Here is a 15,415-nt window from a genome sequence, read left to right as displayed (position 1 = left end):
TATTACTGTCCTGGTCAGGTGGTCGATAATAGATCCCTACTGTTATATTTTTACTATAGCATGAAATTTCTATCCATAGAGACTCTATGGAACCTGTGGATTCGCTTAAGATTTTTACTTCATTTGAATCCTATGAGGTATCACTCTTTCTACTATTAGCATTCCCATTGTGTTGCATTGGAGAAAGCAGTGGGCGAAGAGAGAGGTTGCAATGTGTCCAGCTGTCATTAAACCTTAGAATGAAATTATTTGGACAATATGGAACAACAAACTGAAAATCAAAACAAGTTTAATATGAGATAATTGCAATAATACCTTATATCAGTGAGAACAATGTGAGCTCCAGTCACAAAAAGACTACTCAGGCATTCATAGTGCAAGTGATAAACAGCCCTCTTTTATATGAGAATATAGGGCTCTCTAGTGCAGGGAGTCAGGATGCTTTTCAGTTCTTTTACCAGTTCTGTAATCTTGGGGCAAGACTCATTTACCCGCTAGTGGGTAACATAGCTGTCATAATGCTTACCTGTCTCACAGAGATGGTGTGGAATAATTAAGATGTGTGTAAAGTACTGATATCCTCTGAAAGTACTAAGATATTGATAAACACTATTAAATGTCATGACAGGGCAATTCTTATTTAGAGAAGCAACACTTTTGAAAACTGGAATGCTATTTTAATTTGATTCATTAATCAGGTAGAAGTTTGTTGTGTTTCAAAAATATATATGGTGTATCTCTACATTAACTGGCAGATGCACATGCTGCAGTGCAAACACCAAGAAATTTTCCTATATACATGGATAATTTGGGAGAGATGAGTTAATCTTGATTGTGTAATTGGGCTTAGGTCTTTATTACTTTTAGAAGTGAAACTGTGCATGAGAGATTTGATAACTGCAATAGAGAGCACTCAAGGCCAAGTGATGGCATTACTGGATTCTGTGAACATTCTTGGGGATTTTCAACATGTATGAAGCCAAGATAATCTATTTCCATATATTGTCAGATCCTGGTGTTCTTTATCTGTCGGCACACCACATATTTAAATATTTTGGCTGAGATCTGATTTTCCAGTAAATCCAATCTACAGGGGTTACAGGCAAATTATCTTCATCAGCTTTTTCTTGAAGGTTGCTGTATCAAGGGGTTTGGGGTGCCGAGCAGCCTAGTGGTTGGAACGATTGACTTTGAGACCACTGCTTGGTTGAGGAGCCTCAGTCTTTAAGGCAGGGGGACCCAGATCATCTCTCTCCACAGGCTTCCAGCCCCTGTCCCTGTGTGCATCGCCCCTTGAACAGAGTTGGGGGGAGCAGCCTCCCAGAAAAGAGTCTAAATCTACTGCCCTGGGCTTCTTCCTACCCCTCTCTCTTCAGTTCAGGGTGTGGCCCCTCTAGTCCAATTCGCTGGGTGTCTTGCTTCTCATAGTGCCCTCTCGTGGATCTTGCCAGCACCTTGGCCCGGTCCTAGGCTCCTTCAAGTGGAACAACCATGAGTTGATGAGGCCAAACCCCACAATGTCTCTGGGCTTCGCTCACCAGTTCCTTGGGTGTAGGCGGCTCCTAGGTCTCCTCCTTGGCTGGGGAGAGAATACTTACTCATAGGTGGCTGCGTTGGCTGGCAAGCTAGCGACTCTTCCTCTTAGGTATGGAGGCAGCTAGCTCTTGCCTCTTTGCCTTTAAGCACCAAACTGAGCCAGGTATTCTCCTTTTCTTGCCCCCTCTAGACCTGGCATTGGTGGCAGGTATAATGGGGCTGGGCTAGCTGGGCCCAAAAGGTTCTCTTTAATCCCTGCTGTGCTGGCGGGTCATTTCTCTGCTTCATCACAGTTGCCATGCCCTTTCCCAAAGGGACTGAGTTCTTATTCTACATATATTCTAGTGCAGGGGTGGCCAACCTGAGCCTGAGGAGCCAGAATTTACCAATGTACATTGCCAAAGAGCCACAGAAATACATCAGCAGCCCTCCCTCCCATCAGCTCTCCCACCCCACTCCCAGCGCCTCCCACCCACTGGCAGCCTGGCCGATCAGCACCTCCCCCTCCCTCCCTGCACCTCCTGATCAGCTGTTTTGTGGCATGCAGGAGGCTCGGGGTGTGTGTGTGTGTGGAAGGAGCGAGGGCAATGCAGGCTTAGGAGTGGAATGGGGGCAGGGCCTGTGGCAGAGCCAGGGGTTGAGCAGTGAGCACCCCTGGCACATTGGAAATTTGGCGCCTGTAGCTCAAGCCCCGAAGTTGGTGCCTATACAAGGAGCTGCATATTAACTTCTGAAGAGCCGCATGTGGCTCCAGAGCCACAGGTTGGCCACCCCTGTTCTAGTGGCTATGCAGCTCTCAAGCACATGCAAGAAGAGTGACTAGCAGAGAAGAAGGTCCTACATATTATGGAGTTCTGGTGTAGCTTCCATTATATGTACCCAGCTCTCTCTCCTGGCTGCAGGACTAGTAGGGGCTCTGTGACAGCTCCTTGCTTGATATGCTATACAGTATAACAGGGGTCGGCAACCTTTCGGAAGTGGTGTGCCGCGTCTTCATTTATTCACTCTAATTTAAGGATTCACGTGCCAGTAATGCATTTTAAGATTTTTAGGTCTCTTTCTATAAGTCTATAATACATAACTAAACTATTGTTGTATGTAAAGTAAATAAGGTTTTTAAAATGTTTAAGAAGCTTCATTTAAAATTAAATTAAAATGCAGAGCCCCCCTGGACCGGTGGCCAGGACCCAGGCAGTGTGAGTGGCATTGAAAAATCAGCTCGCGTGCTGCCTTCAGCACGCGTGCCATAGTGCAGGGGTAGGCAACCTATAAGGACCATTCCTCGGTTTATCTATCTGTAAAATAGATATAGTACTTACCTCAAAGGGTAAGATAAAAGCTTCACTACTATTTGTAAAAAGCTTTGAGAGCATCAGATTAAAGGTCTTAGAGAGAAAAAAATAATCTACATTTCACCTGCTGATGTTTAAAGCCTTTCATTATGGCTATTTGCACTAGCCCATGAAAAGAATAATTCTTGGTCTGTATTATAATGTATATTGTATAGCTGTAGACAGTATAAACACAAGTTAAATTGCTAGTACTGTACTAAGTTCTTTTAACCACCTTCTGGAATATAAAAAGGAAGTTCCCTGTGTTCCCTTTTTTGGAAAGAAAAAAAAAATTTTATTCACTGCTCTTTGACAGGTCTCAAAAATCCACGAGCCCTTTGGCAACCCCAAAACAAACTATGTACATGAAATAAGCAGTACATAAGCACTCTGGTGCACTACAAGTGCAAGGTTTAAAAGAAAGAGAATCCAATTGTTCTCTTTATTTCCTTTTTGGCACAACATATCATCACGTGAGGCACCTGTGATCTGTAAAACTGTATATGAAATACACACAATTTATATTGGAAAAATTCATATTTGTTAAGACTACACCATTTTTAAGGCTCTTAGCTGGGTTTAGTTCAAATTAAGCAACAATTATTGGAATTATAAAATAATTAGTAAGCTTAAAAACAGCAAAATAGCTTGTTTAAATTATTTTGGGAAGGAACTGATCTAGTGACTAGAATGTGAGACTAAGGCCTGGTCTACACTAGGGTGGGGGGGGGGGGTCAAACTAAGGTACGCAACTTCAGCTACGCGAATAGCGTAGCTGAAACCGAACTACCTTAGTTCAAACTTCTTACCTGTCCAGACGCCACGGGATCGAAGACCGCGGCTCCCCCGTTGACTCCGCCACCGCCGTTCGTGGTGGTGGAGTTCCGGAGTCGACGGGAGCGCGTTCGGAGTTCGAACTATCGCGTCTAGATTAGACGCGATAGTTCGAACTCCGAGAAATCGAATGCTACCCGTCGACCCGGCCGTAAGTATGGACGTACCCTAAGATTCAGGAGAGCTGGGCTCTCCTTCCTGGCTCTGCTACTGATGTCCTTTGTGCCCACAACTCACTTATCACTTGGTTTCAGCTAACCCAACAGTATATTTGGCATAACGGAGTTGAAGTGAGGCTTCATTCACATTTCTTGATATTGTGAAGGGCAAGACTATAACAGGGTTCAAAAAAGAACTAGATAAATTCATGGAGGATAGGTCCCTCAATGGTTATTAGCTAGGATGGGCAGGGATGGTGTCTCTAGCTTCTGTTTGCCAGAAACTAGGAATGGATCACTTGATTACCTGTTCTGTTCATTCCCTCTGAAGCACTTGGCATGGGCCACTGTCAGAAGACTGGATACTGGGCTAGACGGACCTTTGGTCTAACCCAGTATGGCCGTTCTTATGCTATTAAGTGTTTTGACTTTCTTAAATGAAAGTGCAAAAATATTGTTCAATTATTACTAATTGCGGGGGAGGGGGGGGATCTGTTAAAGGAGTTATCACAGTGCTACCACTATACAGTCACTGCGATTTCCATTTTTGAAACTTGGCTTTTTTCTCTGAATTGTGCAGAAAGGCATAAACAATTTTAAAAGCTTCCTGTGCTATAAGAGGTAGGAAAGACGAAATAGTGTTCTATTATACAGAATGCTGTAACATCTATTACTAAGCTTGGCTACTGGATTTCTTACCTGCTCCCATTAATTCAGGAATGAAATGTACTTGTTCCAAAAATGTTTTCACTTCAATAGTTGAAGATCTGATGCATTAGTACCAAATCTTCAAAAGGAGGGGAAGTTTTATTTTTAATCCTTTCTATGACCTTCGGGAAAGGTAGAATGCATGGAAATGGTACGGACTAGAGCTAAATTGCCCTCTCTTTAACTATAGACACTTAGACTCCATCAGTGCCATGGCTATCACCGCCTTCATAAGGAAGTGAAAGGTAATGAAGTCATGCAGCCAGCACATATTTACTGCTTTATTGCACTTAATATATTAATAGACAGATTGATATTCCCAGTGAAAATGCTCATTTTTCCAGCTTGTAAGACATCTAACACAATGTAAACAATTGTACATTTGAAAAAAGGAGGATGTTTTTCTAGCCTAGCATGAACTGTTTGGCTGTGGCTGCTCACAGGATATTGACTCTAGTTCTCTGATCTGGCTGTATCAAACACCTTGGTCAGGACGGTTAGTAAAAGCAAGCATGGCTCATTTTCTAGGAAAGTGGGGTTACATTTTGTATCCTTCATACCCAACCCTCCCCTCCTTCAAAACAATAAAATAAACCAAAACCTAACTCGGAGCTTGAGCCCTGCGGTTTCCGTAGCAGAACAAACAGTTCGCCTGGTGAATGTTTACAAACAGAATTGGCTCATTAATTATATTTTTTGTATGAATTTCTTGGCAGGAGCAAAAGCAATGAGCTACTCATTGCTGATAGCCCATAGTCCCAAAAAGACGAGCAAGCCAAGTGTGTATATGATGGTCAAATATTTTTAAAGGGTCACATCGCTCCTCAGCTGTGCACATATAGGAAGGAGAAAAACAAACAAGTTGATGTGACAAGGGAGAAGGAAGGAAGCGAGCGCAAATGTCTGGAGACCTGATAGGACAAACAGCATCAACACTAAACATCTATTTTCAGTCCTCTGGTTGCATCGGGTTAGAAACTGAGCTGAGGGCTTAGATCCTGACGACAAATCTCTAGTGCCTACCCGCCAATGCAGTGTTTACTGTGTTAGTTTTCACACGTGCCTGGTCCTCCTTTAGCAGTGCTGCCTGGCTGCGCCACCACTCCAACCTAAGCTGCACCAACTCCCGCTTCGCCCAGCAGGTCTTGTAAAAATAACGATAAAGCTGAAGGGGGCCGGGGGGGGGGGAGGACACCCTCTGTCCCTGATCTGACCAGGTCCTACCTTTGCAGCAATCCCCTACACCGTGCACTGATCCTGCTCGGAAAGGAACGAGTTGCGACCATCGTTTCTCTTCCAAAACCGACTCTCCTGGAGTTTTGATGGTTTGGTGCAAACGTTAAAGATCCCCATTTGTCATGTGCAGATGAGCACTTGCCTTCAAATTGCTCAAGCCTCTGACAAAACTCCTCGTGGGAGGAATGGGAGCCGGGGGGGCTGACTTTGCAGGAGTCGGAGTAGCTATTTCACACTGGCGCTGCTCTGTAGCTCGGCTGCTGCAGTAGCCAGGCCGCCAGACACGACGCCCCAGCAAGCTGATGTGTCTTTAGTTACTTTGCTATACGGAGTCAGCTCACTGTTTCTTAGGCCCGGGGCAGCGGGCTTTGGCTGGCCAGGGGGGTCGGACACGAACCCATGTTTTCTACAGGAAAGCACCAGCGCACAGCGGTAACCGCTCTCCCCGGCTGCCTCCTGCCCTGCTATTCACCACGCGGGCCATGCCGGCCCCACCCAAGAGCCAATTGACGCTACCTAGCAGCATGAGGGGGCAGCTCGCTGGGCCCCAGGAAGGTCCCCGCAGCCCTTAGCACGGAGGGGGCCGATGGGGAGGTCACATGCCAAGACAAACGCCCGGAGGCAGCGCTGAGGCGTTTCCAGGAAAAGCCCGGGAAGCGCCGGGCGAGCAGAGGGGCCTGGCTGTGGGACCCGAGGGGAAGCCCCCGAGCGGGCCGGCGGAGCAGCGCTTTGTGCGCAGTGAGGTAATCCCCGGAGAGCAGCGAGTGGGTGGTCTTTGCGGAGGGAGGCGCTCGCTCTTCTCCCTCTGCCTCTGGCCTGAGCCAGTTCCTGCAGCTGGGCCGAAGGCGGCCCGCAGACTGCACTCGGCACATTTCTTCATTTCTCACTTGAGTGCCCTTCTTTAGTTCCCTTTCAACTGCCCACTTTATATCGGCTTCATTACACCACCGCTCCATTTGTAATGTAAATCGGGAAACTCGGGGAAGTTTTTCTTTTGGCCTTGTCTACGGAAGAATACCGAGAGGTATTCAAAACGTATTAACACAAATCAATGGCACCAATAAAAGCAAAATCTCCTTAGCAACATAATCTTGATTGCAAAGGGAGAACTGAGAGCATTTAGCAGAACAGTGGCCCACATGGAATACGCATTTGTCTAGAAGAATGCAGCACAAAGCCTAAAAGAGAGATGCTGAAAAAATCCAAAATTAACTCACACTGAACAGTTACTCTTTTTTTCAAAAGTACACAATTGGCTACATTAAATCTATCGTGCGCTTTTCTGCTCAGCAACATTGTATCATACCGCTTTGCAAGCTGAAATTACAACACCCTGCATGCTTCAGAATAGTTCCAGGGAGTTTTTTAAATATATCTAAAAAGAGGCTGTTAGGGATTTCCTACGCAGAGTAACCGAAGAGGGTTAAATGTTTCATACATAAAGAAATAAGTTGGCTAATTAAATTCAATGCTCTCCTCAAAGCACTGGATAGAAGTAGAGTTAATATTGCTTATTAAGGTTCAGTTTAAGGAACATTACTAGGTTTTGTAAGACAGTCTGGGAGATTTGCCTAATATGAAGTAATGAAACAATAATGATTCTTATGGAAATAAGCTGGTGACTTTGTCAATTGCATGGAAATTATATATTAACTGTGTAAGTAAGTAATATATAAAACAACGTTGAAACACAGCCTTAAGTATGGTGTTATTTACTCCACCATAATGGTAATATATACCAAGTACTACCAATAGCACTCTGGAATGAAATACTTAAAAACTTCAGCCACAGAGTTAAATAAAAGCTAGTTTGAAAAATTCAGTGTAAGCAACACTATCCAGTTTGAATACTGCAGTTCTAGAGAGTTTATGAATGAAAAATCAATTTTGAGTGATTTACTGTTCTCTCTAAATCCGATTTAAAGTATTAACTGATTTAAAACAGATCTGAAGAGGAGCTCTGTGTAAGAAGGAAAGCTTGTCTTTCACTGTCTGAAGTTGGTCCAATAAAAGCTCTTACCTAGCCCACCTTGTCTCTCAAGACTTAAAATAAGCTATTATGCCATAAAATAGCTTTCACATATTTTATAAAAGAAAATAAGCCTGAGTAGATAGCGTCACAATTATTTTATTAGTTTGTAATACATACAACTTAACTGCTTTAAAAAGGTTTTGTATTTGAATCAATTCCAATCCTGGGTCAGGCCAGAAAAAACTAACAGAAAGTTGATGCATTAAATAAAGTTGTAAAATTCAACAAGAGATTAACTTCAGTAATAGCAGATGTGGTTAAATACTGTTAAATATGCATAATTACAATTGTGCAGTTTTTAAACTATCCTCTCCTCACTCATTTCCCTCTCCTCCTCATTAACATAGTACTGGCCTTTAAGCTTTCAGTCACTCCTTCTGGATTTAAAATATCTGAAGAGTAATGTTAATATAGTCAAGTCACAGCAATCCTATCCTTCTAATATTCTCAACTGTTTATTACCAGGATATCCTTAAGTGACATGATTACTTTTGAATTTAGGTATTTGGGAGACTGCTACTAAATCTTAATGTAAAAAAGTACATTTATTGCTTTCATTTTTTTAAACATAGACTGATGCAGTGTGGTTATTTTAACAAGTTTGTTTATTTGGCCAGTTTGACAGATCTCTTAGGTCATTTTTAGGATTACTGATTAATAATGTGTTTCACAAGATTTTACTAACCATATACAGCCAAAGGTAACTCTCTGGAACTTCACTTAATCAGCTGAGTTACAGAGGGATTAATTTAGCCCACACAATCTACAGTAAATTGTCTTTATTTTAGTTGAACCTAGGTCAGCATTTTCACTGCAAAATTTAGGTCTTTTAGGGAAACCAAATAAATTACACATTTTAATGCTGAACTCAAATTTCCTTGAAACAATTTACTCTCTGAAAAAAACCTTCTATTTTAAAATATATACAAAGCATATTCTGATGGATTAGGCAGTGTGTTGCAACCATAACATAAGAGATCACAAACTAACTTTTAAAACTTGTTAAGAAAATTCCTCCATACGCAGACCACCTCAAAGTATTTTAGGATTACACTGCACCACCATATTTTGATTTATAAAAGGCTGCTAAAGCATGGTATATAAAATGGATTAACCACCCCATTTTATAAAATAAAAATGATTGAACCAAAATTTTTAGATTACAATGACAGATCCTAGTTTTTGACATTTGAGGCAAAGTAATTTTCAATATTTCTTACAGAGAGAAAATTAAACTGCAAGGACCATTAAAAAATGTAACATCTGCCCCTTAAAGGTGAACATTTAACCGTTCCTTTTCAATAAAAGACAACTAGCTACAAAATCTACTTCATTTACCTGAATCTAAGCTATCCTCACTGGATCCTAACTCTTGGGTTTTAGATATGTTGTCACATGACAGGAGCTGTATGCACAAGTTAAGATTTTTCTTTGAAAACAATTAACCATGAATTACAGGCTCTAGCTTTGGAAAAGATTGGTGTGTAATTAAGGCTGCTCCACTTTTATCCTTGATTCCTTTTTGAGCTAGATATCTTAAGTTTTAAACTAAAGATACCCAGTTAACAGAAAGGTAGAAGATGCTTTATCTTTAAGGTGGAAGTGTTTCTCATAAGTAGCATAGCTGGCAAAATCTCTATCAATTAGGGCACAGCCAAAAAGGTTAATGAGGCACTTGCTGGAGACCCAAAATGTAGTGGGAATTAGAACACTGTCTACAAAAGCTTAGGAAAGGGATTCAATTAGCCTTGACATAACCTTCATCCTTCAATACCGTTTGATACAGAAAGAAACCCATTTTGAAGTACACTCAGAGTTCTGTTACCAAGTTCTATGTTCAGCCTTTTGCACCTTGCCTTCCTAACTAAAATTTATTACAATTACCTTGATTGCACCATTGCCTCATTGTAACGTTCACAAATGCTTGACTCCTGAGGATAAATGGGAGAGTAACTTCATTTTCTCCAAGACAAGCTGATTTTAACGAAGCAGTATCAAAGGAAATAAGCCTGGATGAACTTTTAAAAGAGTGTCTTCCAATTAAACAAAACAATCTAGGTTACAAAAAATCCATTTCATCCAGCTGTGATGTGGTGGGGATATATACTGACAAAATTAAATTTAATACACATAACTCAGAGGATTCTTTTTTAACAACCAGTCTCAAAACATACCAAATCACATTGACTCATTTTTCCAGGAGATTCCAGAGGAAAAGAATTATGCTATATCAGTGGACAATAACAAAGTCCAAAGTTTGACATGCTGTTACTAACAAAACTGAATATATTAATCTGGTGGCAAACTAGAGCACTGCATTAACTGAGGACATGGCACATGAGTCACATCACACAGTAGCAAGAGCATTTGCTTCCACTGCACTTTTTTCCACTGCACTTTTTTCCACTGGCACCCACTGATTAAGTCTCCCAGCAAAAAGAACATTTGCGTTCATCATTACCAGAAAATCCTGGCTCACCCAGTTTGCAAACATACCTGTCATAGAAAAGGGAAGCATATGGAAAGCATTTCAGTGTGGAACTAGTCTTCCTTGGAAACATTCAGGTTCTGCATTTACAGCAAGGGAATTCATCTATCCTTATCTGGTGATCTAAAATGCTCATTGTGTTTAACATCCTCACACCACACAGTGAAGTGGGCTGCCTTGGCCACAGGCTGATTACATTTTAAATGGTCATGCATACTAAAGTCCAAGTAATCTTATGGGAAGCAATTTGTAAATAAGCCTTCATGTAGACAGGCCCATTCAGCCTATTAGCTCTGTTATCATCTTTCCTATTAATGCCTCAGGAATTATATTTTCAGCTAAGTGTGGCCAACAAAATCATTATATACTGTACACTAAACAGGAGGGAAGGATGCTTTTGGAGAAAGAATCACAGAAATTGGAGCAAATTAGTAATTATGATGAATACAGATTTATCTTCTAAAACACTGTCCTTTCAATAGCAAATTAAGCAAGAACTTGGTTTTAGTCATGGATCCAAAGCCAGCCAGCTGAAGGCACTACCCATACTACTGCGCTGCTACAATGAATCCAAGACATCTTTTGAGACTAGGATGCATCCTTGCTTGATTTTAAGTATCCTTCACATTAAAAATTTTGACCTCAGATAGGGAGAAGGACCTTATTTACAAAAATGCAGTGCTTTCAAGTGTAGACTATAGCCACTGATAGCAAATATATATATATATATTTGCTAACATCCTTCCCATCACTGTTTTTTCCTGCAGGCACAGGTTATCAGACTTAAGAGGTACATGTCCCATTTATATATCTCTTTAAATTGTTCAGTATTAAGCTTTCTTAAGCAATCTGCAGGATTACTAACCTCAAGTATTCAAAAATCATGAGGTACTCCCCCTCAAAGATAGATTTGTTTAAATGTCTCGATTTAAAAAAATAAATACATGTGGGGTTCTTTTCCTTTTCCTTCTAGTTTCTGAGCCCTTAGGGTTCATATATTCAAGCTGTTACCTGCAAACAGGAGGGCTAGAAATTTACTTAAAAAAAAAAAAAAGCTGAGATTCTAACCTAATCACCTGCCTCCAGGAGCTTGTGATAAAAATCATGAGTTAGTTATCAAATTTCAATGTTGCAATCTGGGGAAAAACAATTTTTAACCCTTTCCTATGATATTTAGAACTCTACTACTACAAGTCCTCAGAATATGGTAATGAAAAGTTCCGTTATTCTGATGGGTATAACGGACTCTTGGATTTACTTGTAAAATTTATTAAAAAGTACCCTTACCAAAGGGATTTTGAAATGCTTACTAGCTTTATGTAACTTTTATCTATAAAGATTCCCTCCTCTGATTAACAGCTGACTGCAAACTCTGCAAATAGCACTTGAAGCTTTAAACCTTAACCAATGGCCAGCTGCTAAGGGTTCTTGCAGATATATTGTACCATCAGGACTTCTCATGCAGGGCCTGATCCAAAGCCCTCTGGAGTGGGAACCTTTCCCCAATAACTACAGTGCATCTTTTGATGATGGAGACAACTGATTTTCTTTGCTTATACTATGGAAAGAAAGAGAAATCCTGGCCAAACAATTAAAGGCAACTGCATTTACAATCAACTACCTAAAATAACTTTCAAATACAGTCATTGATGCCCTTAGCACCAGTTTTTCCCGCTAAAGGTTAAAAAGGCATAACTAGATACTGTGTTAATTAAAAAGAATACAAATGAGAAATCTTAAGTGCATATCCAGCCTTCACAGTTCAAGCAAAGTTAACTAGTTAAACGGAATCAGAAAGGTTACTTTCTTTTGTAGGATATTTTCAGGCTATCCTTTATAGCAGACTAGTCTAGTGTGTTAACTGCTTTTTAATTATAAAAGGGCAGCCTGAAAATATCCTGCAAAAGAAAGTAGCATTTTAATTCCCTTTTCGCCTTACCATTGGTCTTGTGGCCTGCCCAAACTATAAACTGTTTAATTTTGGTAGTTGGACTTGTAGAAAATGAAACCACTGCTAGAGACATGTAAACATACTGCCTAGTGGACAAAACACTAGAAATTATGTTAAAAAAAAAATCCCTACTGGCCGCTACGGAGATTAACTTGATGACTTTTTAAGGTCTTTTCCATCTCCAATTTCTACGATTTTTGTTCAGGGGTTAAGGGATTTGTGTAAAGTTTTATAACTACTACTGGATGAATGGTCTACTTTGACAGGAGAAACCACAAAGATTTAAAAATCTTGGTCAGCCATAACTGCCTCAATGATCCCAAACTCCTGAGTCTCTCTGAAGGCCAAACCAAGTCAGAGACATTGAGTGTGATGAGAATTGCTTCTTAGACCATTTCATATATTTTGACTTGTCCTTCATATCAAGGAATTTCCAAAGTTTCTGATCTACAAAAGCTCTAATTTGGACTTCTACAACAGATATTCAAAGGGTGATTCAGAAGTTTCAAAAATGAGCTGCAAAGTCTGATAAAATTAGACTGACATCCATTTGGTTAATACAAATTTGACACCTTGAGCAGTCATGGCTCTTGTGTTAACACAGGGTAGTACCACATATCGTAACTTTACAAGAGATATGCCTCAAGTGAAAATCTTTCAGCCACTTCTTCATTAATGAAATACCAGTGGAGAACTGGAAGGGATAACACATACTCAACAATACATCTATGAAAGAGCTATTTTATACAGTCCATTGAGAACTTTGATAACAGTAAAACATACCTGCAGCTTACACAAAAAACACAAGAGCTGAGTAACGGAAGATCTCTATTCTGGGGCATATATAGAGAGAACACAGATTAAGATAATTCAGAGAAAACCCTTGACCTTTCTAGACAGCTCCCAATATCAAACAATGAATACAACATTCACTACTGAAGATTTATAGAGAATAACTATTTTGAAGAAGTATACAAAAATAGTTCATAACATCCAGGTACTTGTATATATTAATGAGAAATGAAACTTGTATTAAAAAGAGTAAAAAGAGAAAGGTATTCATATCAACTTTTCATTCATACGAATATTAAGCAGAGTATATTTGTTTGTCATAGTAATTCACATTATTGCTTGATACCACAGATGTATGAGGAACAGTTTCTTAGCATACATTAATGTTCATGTAATTCCAGACATACAAAGAACAAACTAAAAAATAAGATTACTGAGTAGCTATTAAAAACAAACATATATGAAGATATGTACAACAAAGTGAGATAAGTAACAGAATGAAATAGAACTGGCCTGACCCAAGCATACATCACATATCCAGTTTTTTTAAAAATCATATTTGTGCAGAAAATAAATCTTGTAAACCTAAATTGGAAGAAATCAGGGTGCAATAAATATTTATCCAATACATTTCTTAAGTTCTCACTATTGTCCAGTGTACCCTGCTTTGACTAATTTTGTGATACATGGCATCCGTCTGCATGTGTGTCTGGAACTGTATTTTTCAAGATTTCTCTCAAACAACTGCCTGTGTGAGGTTATAAATGCATTTTAAAAAAAACCCTAAAAAACCCAAAAAAGATTTTCTTGGGACAATAAATTTACTGAAACAAATATTTTTGCACCCTTGTGTACAGGATCTGGTAAACAATAAGAAGTAAAGAGTAAAGCTGTTACATGGCATTAACCTGAATTAAGATATATACATTATAAGTTGCAATACTAATGTATTTTTGTGATCCTGAGCTCTAGTAATCATTAGATGCATGCAAACCTTTTCATGATTTTTCTAGTCTGAGTAAAATACTTTGAATTCTGGTTTATTAACCTTTAAGGTAGAACTTCTTCAGAACCAGCTGATAGATTTCTTCACAAAAGAGCACAGAGACTTCTAATGGTGCATTGACATTTGGGTTCCAAAATGGACAGTTTCAAACAAGCACTGCTTATTATCCCAGTAGAGGTGGCTGGCTGATATTCCCTTCGTCCCTCCTCTCCCCCCACCCCAAAAAGGGGGGGGGGAACATACAACTAGCATGTCACGGGCAAAATCTGGAGAGGGTCATAGAAGTTACTTGGTAAACAGGTAAAAGATTAAAAGAACTTCCACAATTTACAGTCAACTCATTATGTGTATTATGGGTTAAAAAAAATCTGCTCGCTTGTAGGCTATTTTCAGCTGTATATTTATGTTATGTATATATACACACATATAAAAGACTCTGAAAATCAAGATACATTAACAAACATAATAAGTACAAGTAATAACTTAAGTAGTACTTAACATTTGCATGAAATGACTTTTGCAAATTTTGACAAAATGCACTTAGAACATGCTGTTATTAAAAAACAAAGAACAAAAAACACCACAATAATCTGTAGAACCAATGCTATACCACCACCAGGAGAGCACCAAGCAAGGCACCATTGGAAAGACAACATACTTGGATAAGTCTCTATAAATAAAGCAAATGCTAATCTGGTCGAAAAATCGGTGTCTTTGGTAAAAATTCTATCAGAATGACCTGTATAAAAAGAAAAACAAATTTAATGAAACTTGGCATCAGTCTTATCCATTAACTGAAGTTCATCACAGCAACCACTTACAAAATTTGTTTACATTTATCTAAAAATGTGGGGAAAGGGGAAGGAATGAACAATCAAGGGCCATGTTATCCTTTTTAGGAAAGGGACCACTAGGAAATGACATACACATCATGTGCCTATCTAAGGGCAGTAAACCTTAACAGCCAGAGTATCAGATGGGAGAGAGAAACGTATGGTTCACAGGTCATGTTAAAATAAGCCACCAGCTAATTATTCATTGACAAACTCAGCTAACTGGCTCAGTTTTTTTCTAACAAAATGTAAAGACTTGAATGTTAAAAAGAGAAGATGACTACATGTAAGAATAACTTTATAACCAACTATCAATTGTTGTTCTCAGTTCAGATCAGTTTTGCAATCAATTGAAAATTAAAAATACATGCTTATAGTTTCAATGATTTTCCATAAAAAATACTAATTACTATTCCACTAATCTTCCGTCTTACATATTTCAAGGCCATCTCCATATCAAATTCTCAGGTAGGTAAAAAGAAACTTGACTTATATTTCAACATGAATATT

At 39.5% G+C, this 15,415-nt stretch overlaps 1 protein-coding gene across 1 annotated transcript in view; it reads right to left on the bottom strand.

Moving 5' to 3' along the window:
* Positions 1-8,184: 8,184 nt before the first annotated feature.
* Positions 8,185-15,415, bottom strand: part of CHIC2 (cysteine rich hydrophobic domain 2) — a 53,050-nt gene continuing 45,819 nt past the window's right edge. Inside the window, exon 6 of the mRNA XM_039542604.1 lies at positions 8,185-14,811. Within this exon, the coding sequence (XP_039398538.1) occupies positions 14,761-14,811 (51 nt within the window). The 3' untranslated portion in view covers positions 8,185-14,760. The remainder of the gene's footprint in view (positions 14,812-15,415) is intronic.

This window comes from Mauremys reevesii, linkage group 5, assembly GCF_016161935.1.
Source record: "Mauremys reevesii isolate NIE-2019 linkage group 5, ASM1616193v1, whole genome shotgun sequence".
NCBI lineage: Eukaryota > Metazoa > Chordata > Testudines > Geoemydidae > Mauremys > Mauremys reevesii.
The sequence above is the reverse complement of the archived record's forward strand: the minus strand, read 5'-3'. Positions and strand labels throughout refer to the sequence as shown.